This window comes from Cervus elaphus, chromosome 11 (genome assembly GCF_910594005.1).
Source record: "Cervus elaphus chromosome 11, mCerEla1.1, whole genome shotgun sequence".
NCBI classification, from domain to species: Eukaryota; Metazoa; Chordata; class Mammalia; order Artiodactyla; family Cervidae; genus Cervus; species Cervus elaphus.
This window is the reverse complement of record NC_057825.1, coordinates 37,037,136-37,044,150: the sequence shown is the minus strand read 5'-3', so window position 1 is coordinate 37,044,150 and position 7,015 is coordinate 37,037,136. Positions and strand designations below refer to the sequence as shown.

At 52.3% G+C, this 7,015-nt stretch overlaps 1 protein-coding gene across 1 annotated transcript in view; it reads left to right on the top strand.

Annotated features, from left to right (window-relative positions):
- Positions 1-901: 901 nt before the first annotated feature.
- Positions 902-7,015, top strand: part of GALNT14 (polypeptide N-acetylgalactosaminyltransferase 14) — a 220,215-nt gene continuing 214,101 nt past the window's right edge. Inside the window, exon 1 of the mRNA XM_043917622.1 lies at positions 902-1,564. Within this exon, the coding sequence (XP_043773557.1) occupies positions 1,436-1,564 (129 nt within the window). The 5' untranslated portion in view covers positions 902-1,435. The remainder of the gene's footprint in view (positions 1,565-7,015) is intronic.

The following is a 7,015-nucleotide window of genomic DNA, read 5'->3' as shown; positions in this document are numbered from 1 at the left end:
GCAAGGTGTCCTTCTCCGCCTCTTTCAGGGATCAGATGATCAAGTAACACCAGCACCTTGCACTTAGCTTTCACAACTATTCATTCACTTGTAAATCGTCCCCATTTTACAGATGAGGAATCTAAGCCTCCTGAGGTCTCCATGATTCACACAGCTATTGCAGCTGACTGGGGCCAGGAACTCCTCACCCAGTGTTATCACCATCATTCCAGCCTAGCTGAGGTCCATGTGGGAATCCAGTTCAGACTGTGCTCTGCCTCTGGACCCAAGTAGTTTTAATCTTCAAGAGGAAGGAGGACGCACTTCCAAAAGGCATTTGGGGAAAGGGGCTTTTGAAAGATAGCCCTCTGCACCCACTACCCCCCTCCCTCCAAGTCACCTTGACCCAACTTTGGACCCCACCCCACCCCCTTTCTGCAAACACAGAGCCCTGATCCTCAGGGAGAGAAGACTCTTAAGGGAGGTAATTGCACCTTAATTTTTAAAAGGATTTCTTTAAAGTTAAATTTAGACCAACTCAGCGTTCCATTAAGCAGAAAAAGTTGCCAGGCACCTGCAGGCAGGCAGAGAAACACCCTGGGGAGTTGGCTGAACAAGGCCTTGGCCCTGAAAGGCCAGGAGCATGACCCCCGGGTGAGGCAGCATGCCCGCCAGCGTCCTAAGGTCCCAGCGCCGGCTCCCCTAGGGTGGGTGCACAGAGAGCGGGACCAGGCTGCAAGCGCCACGTGCAGACCCCCGCGGCGAGCGGGAAAGTCCTCCCGGGCACCGCTCCTCCGGGCACCGGCTGGCCTTTGGGTCCCGGCGTGCAGCTGGGGGCGGCGAGTCTCGCGGACGCACCATTCCCGCCCCGCCCCGCCCCATCCCAGGATGGCCCCCGAGCTGCGCGCGGGGTTCGGCGCGGGCGGCCCCAGAACAGCACGCGGCGGCGTCTCGGTGGGCGGGCGGCGGTAGCGCCCGCTCTCAGAGCCCAGCTCGCTCCCGCCCGGGTTCACCCTCGGAGTCGCTCTGTCTGTCGGTCCTCCCTCCCCCTCTCTCCCTCCCTCCACTTCCCCCTCGAGCTCCTCGCGGGGTGCCGGGCACAGCCTCGGATTCCTGCCTCCCCGCAGCTCGAGTCAGTTTCCTTCGCGGCGGCGGTGGCGCGGGGAGCATCTCGGCGGCCACCGCGCTTCTCCGGCTGGAGCGGTCGTCCAGCTTGGCGGCCCCTCGGCCCTCGCCTGCCGCGCCTCGGGGCACCGCGTGGTTCCCCTTTCTGCTCGCTGCTCTCCCGAGCGGGAGGGGCGCCTGGCAGGCTCCCGCTGGTCCTCTCCTGCTCCGGATCCCGGGGCTAGAGCTCGCGGGAGCAGGGCACTCTCCAGGACACCTGCCCCGCCGACCCTGACCGCCAGGGGGTGCCCCCGGGGCGCAGTGACGCCCAGAGGAGAAGGCAAGCGGGACCATGCGGCGCCTGAGTCGCCGCCTGGTGCTGCCGATCTTCGGGGTGCTCTGGATCACCGTGCTGCTGTTCTTCTGGGTAACCAAGAAGAAGTTGGAGGTGCCGACCGGACCCGAAGTGCAGACCCCCAAGGTACGGGGTTTGGCTGTGCGCCGGGAGTGGGGCAGTGGTTGGCAGGAGGGCGCGCAGTTCGCGCGCTGGTTTTGCGGGCTCCCGGGAAGCCAGGGCGGGGGTCTGGGTGCTGCGAGCAGGTAACCCGGCGCCGGATGCGGACACAGTGTGATATTTCTGGATTTTACAAAAGCTCAGGGGCATCCCCGGCCCCGCGCTATGTGGAAGTGGGAGTGGGTGTGGGTGGCGGGCGCGCGCTGCCTTGCGGAGCGGGGCTCTTAACTTGGGTACAGCTCGCCTGGGTCCCGGGGCGGCGGGGGTGCAGCGGTCGAGCCGCCCGGGGGTTGGTGGTCCGTGGACGCTGCGAGACAGTAGCTGGTGGGGCGAGGGGGCTGGGGTCGGGTGGCAGGGCCGTCCGGCGCTTGGCGCCGGAGAGAAGTCTGGCGGCCGCACTGACCTCCTTCCTTCCCGCAGCTGCCAGGCCGGAGCAGGGGAGGCCGGAGGCCCAGGGGTGCTCCGCGCGCGCGTGTGCGGCGCGGGCGAGCGCCCTGCAGCCTCCCGGGCGGCTGCCGCCCGGGCCCACCCAGCCTGTCGCAACCCTTGCTTTATAATTGTCCTCCATCTCTTCAGCTGCATTGGAAGTTGAAATGAATGTGCCCTGAACATCACTAAAGAGCCTGTAAAAGCAGACGCCTTGGTATTGGTGGGGAAAATGATAGTCTAAGTGGCTTTTCCAACTCCTGCCCAGGCGGTTCATCTGGGCTCTCCCTGCAGGCTCAGTCTTAGCTTTACTCAGAGCCCCGGTTCCTCGGTCTCTTCTTCCACAGACCTGGCCGTGGGACACAGAAGGGGGCCTCAGGGTGGGTTTCTGACCAGCCAGGCAACATTTATGAACAGGGTCCAGAGAGGTCGTCCGTAACTGTGAAAGAGCCCTTAGAGAACCGTATGGTCCCAAGCAGGAGACTGAAAATAATGGGGGGAGAGGGAGAAGGGGGCGTAAGTACAGTGCAGAGGACCAACTAGGTGGCAGGTACGTGTGGATGCTTCCTAAATAGTGGTAGAAGTTGGGTGGGATTCTCCTTATTCCATAGATTAGGAAACTGCTTCAGTCTTGCCTTAGGATGCTACTGATTTGAACTCAGACCTCTGATGTTCAGGATCTTTCCACTATATCAAGTTGCCTCTGAGATTGCCTTTTAACTGTCTTTGGGTACTTACATTCTGAAATCTTGCCAATGCTTGATTGAATTCCCCAAGCATTTATTGATGATCTGCTGTGTGCCAGGCAGTGTGCTAGCTGCTGTGGGTACAGAGATGCAGAACCTGTTCTCTGCGGGCAGGGGCTTTGCTCAGGAATGGACCAGGACCAAAAGTGTGCACTAGGTGTCATGGGGGCCTGGGCACTTAATAGAGGAGGAGGAGGAGGGCACAGGGAACTGAGTAGAGAAGGAAGGACAGTAGGTTTGGCACTAGGTAGGGAGGGCATTCCAGGTAGAGGTTAATTGCACCAAACAGGCCGAGAGGAATGACACAGCATGCTGGTTGAATTTGGCACAATTCGAGTGTCAAAGCACGTGGCTGATGGTGGGGATGAGGTTGGGGGGAATGTGTAAGAGTCCTGTTGGGTAGGACCTTGAGGATTCCAGGGGGCCTTGAGGCTACACTAAGCAGGGGAGTGACAAGGTCAGATGGATGCCTTCCAACAGCCTTCATCACACTGGATCGATTTTCTCACTCACTTTGGACCCGCCCATAGATCTGGGGAGCTTTTCCTCTTATTCCCTGGGTGGTTCTGCTCCTTGTGATGCAGTTAATGATGCCTGCGGGGACATGAACTCTCTCTGTTTTGCGTTGAACTTCATTACCTTAAACTTGCTTATTCTAGTTTACTCCCGGGAGCTGGGACCAGAGATCTGTTTCTTCCTTTGTGCACTTTGTCGTTCTTCCTTACCTGCTTCTTCTCATCCCGCCATTCGTTGAGCACACATTTATCCAGTGCAGCCACAGGCCAGGCTCTGTGCTGGGTTTGGGCATTGCTATGAGAATCACACTCTGCCTCTGCCGTCTGGGGGTAGCTCTCACAACTTCCTGGTTGAGGCAGAATTGCAAACATGAGTAGTGGGATGGGGTGGGGGCAGTGGTCTAATGTCAGATATAGTGCTGTGCAGTCATGGAACAGGGGTCTCCTGGTTTTGACCACTTGCTCTTTGTCTTAACATCTCCCCCCCACTCCCCATTTTCTGTCTCCTTTATAACCGTGAATTCTTTAGACTTCAACAGTCTTGATACTTCTTATTGTTGGTCACCCTTTCTTGTCAGTCTATTTCTTCTTTCACCTATATTACGCATTTGTGTGTCTACATATATATGTTGTGTATATTCATGGGTGTATTTTGTGTCTGGTGGATGAGCACCCCTCTGTATCTTGGTGTGTATGTGTCTGAGGGGAGGGATGGAAAGACAAAGAGAGGTCCTTCTCAGTGCCACAACAACTGTTTCCATCACTGATCTATCAGGAAATTTGCATGTCGGGTCCCAAGGAGTGCAGTAGGATTCCAAACCTGACTCCATGTCAGAACCACCTAAGAGAGCTCGTTTAATATACACATTTTTATATTTACTGCAGAGATTATGATTCTATGGGTTTTGGTAGAAGGTCCTAGAATCAGTATTTTTTTTTTTTTTTACAAGGGCCCCATGTGAATCTGAAGTAGCCTATTGATGGATGGTTTTGGAAGCTAGATGAAGAATACCAAGTCTATGGGGGTTTCTTTGCGGTTCAGTGGGCCCCGTGTAAATATGGCCGAATAATTTCATTCTTCTTGAGTTCCTGGTGGTCCAAGCTTGTGTGAGCATGTGCATTCATGTGAAATAACAATAGCTAGCATTTGCATTGGGTTTTACAAATTCACAAACTCCACTTCACATGTATTAGCTCATTTAAGCTTCAAATGACCACGAACAATAAGGCAGATCATACTCTAATGCACATGAGATTGAGTAATGAGGTTAAACAATTGGCCCAAGATAGCAGGGCTATTATTAAGTGGCAGCTTCAGCACAAGAATGGAATTGGATCATCCTGGAAACCACCCACACCCTGTGCTCCTTCTTTGCCACCAAGCCACCTGGATGCCTGGGTCTTTGCTAGGGGATGATGGGGTGAGGTCAGGGATGTTTACAGCTGCATGGTGCCCACCTACTTTCCAAGCACTTCATGACTCATCCCTAGGTGCTGGTCTTTGTAGAGCTCCAGGGAGGTTGGTGCCATCTGTGGGGAAACCATCTCAGAGGGAACCCTGCCTTACCTGTGGAGGAGGCCATCTGGGGCCGAGGAAGCGCTTCTGGCTGGCCAGAGTGAACCCTGCTGGGACGGGTCCAATGAGAGGCTGCAGCGTCATTGGGTGGTTGCAGGTGGTTGCAGCACCCTTGGGCTAGGAATCATTTGCCAAGGCAGAGACTGTTTCCGCAACAGTAAGAATTATCCAGGGACATTTGTCTATTGTAGGGCAAAAAATTTGGTTTTTGGGTGAGTTCAGTATCCCAGGTTTCTCAGACAATGCTTCTGCCCAGTCCTGGGGGGAACTCTTGCCTTGGATATGTCTGACTATGGGGACTCTGCCTAGGGCTCTTCCCAGTGTGGTAGAGGGCTCAGTTTATTTTCCAAAGCAAGAGCAGTGGGCTCCATTCCCTCTGAAATATTTAGAGAAGTTGAAATGGTGGAGGGATTGGACAGGAGAGGGCTGCAGCTATGACTCCTTGGCTGGGGACTTCCCAGCTTGTCCATTCCATGCAGCCAGTTGCCATTGCTGGGGACTAGGCCCTGACTCTCTTTCTCAGTGTTAGCAAATATCTTCACTCACCTGGCAGTGGGATCTCCAAAGTGGGCCTGATAATAAAATAAAACCTATGCCCCGTCACAATCCAAGTGATATGGAGAAGCCAGGCTGCACTCTTGGTTTAAGAAAATAATTGGATTTTTTTCTTAGTTTCAAGAAGGGCTGGTTCTATTAATAGCTCAAATAAAGATTTCTTTAAGTTTGACTTTTCAATGTTGATTTGATTTTTATGGAGATTCCCACCCCCAAATTCAGCAAAGCTCTAATTCCTAATTGAAAATCATGTAACAAGCTTGATGCTTTAATTTAAATAGGATTTTAGCAATAAGTACTGTACCACTGAAAAAAAAAAAGACAGAAAAATGTTTCCATTTCTTCTCTCCTCTATCATTTGTTTGCCATTTGGAGAATTATACAATAACTGACAGAATTTTTTTTTTTAAACAGCAAATTTGTCTCTTATTTTCAAGAAACTAAATTTAGGCCAGGGGTTTAGGGCTTAGAAAAAGAAGAATTTGAAGCCTGAGGGTACTTTCGGAGGAAGGTATTGGAAATGTAAAGGCTTTGAGTAAAGTGCCTCGGGCCCATGTAAATGTATTTGTGCTGTGCTAGAAATACTGCAAACACTGTCAGAAAGGAGCTTGTTTTCTGTAATATTTGCATACTGCACACGCCTTATGTATATGGCACTGTTATTGTATTCCCCATTTATTACATAATTTCTTCCACTAAAAAAAAAAAATTCATCAATTTTAGAGAGAGGGCCTAATAATCTGCTGAAGCTCCGTGGGCATATTTTAGATTCTGTTCAGGGAATTTCAACTCTGGCACGACCAGAAACAGCCCATTTTCAGATGAACCTTCATCCTTCGTGGACATTCGTGCCTGTGTGTGCTGGTGCCCACAGTGGGCACTGTGCTGATTTCCCATCTAAGGCAATTCCTGGAGAAGGTGGTGGGGATGATGCTGCCTTCATGGCCCAGATGTGGGTACCGTGAGAAGCTGGAAAGTATGAGACTAGCAGGTTAGAACTCCAGGTATTCAAGAAATAGCATGCCTTGCTTTCTAGATATTAACAAGCTTAAAACAAAACAAAACAAAACAAACCACCGCCCTCCCCTCCCCCCAAAAAACCAAACCCTGAGCTCCCCTGTACTCCTCTCTTGCCTTCATCAGCCCTTCATCGTTGCCTTCATCGTGGGAATTTCTCTTCCCTGGGTCATTTTTGGCCTACCCTTGTCCCAGCTGGTATTCTCCCCCAGGCTGTATCCCAGGGACCCACAGATCTCTTTTAAGGGAATCTCTTTGAGTCAATCTGGGGACCGCTCTCTCTCTCTCTCTCTGTCCCTAAACCCTTGTTCTCCTAAGTTGCCTGGTGCTTTTGGAAATAAAGACCAGGAATCCCCATCTCAAGATTTCCCAGAGGCCCAGAATGATACTTGCTGCAATCAGAGAAGACACAGGGACAAAACCAGAAAGGAAAGAGAAATTAATGTCCCTGTCACAAGCTTCCCCAGCCTGTCTAGAGACTACCCTTTTCCAAGGTTGCTCATCTGTTTGTATCATTTAAAAGTGCTAATCTCCACTCATAAGAGGTCATTTATTAGCTCAACAGGGACAGAATTGAGGTTGC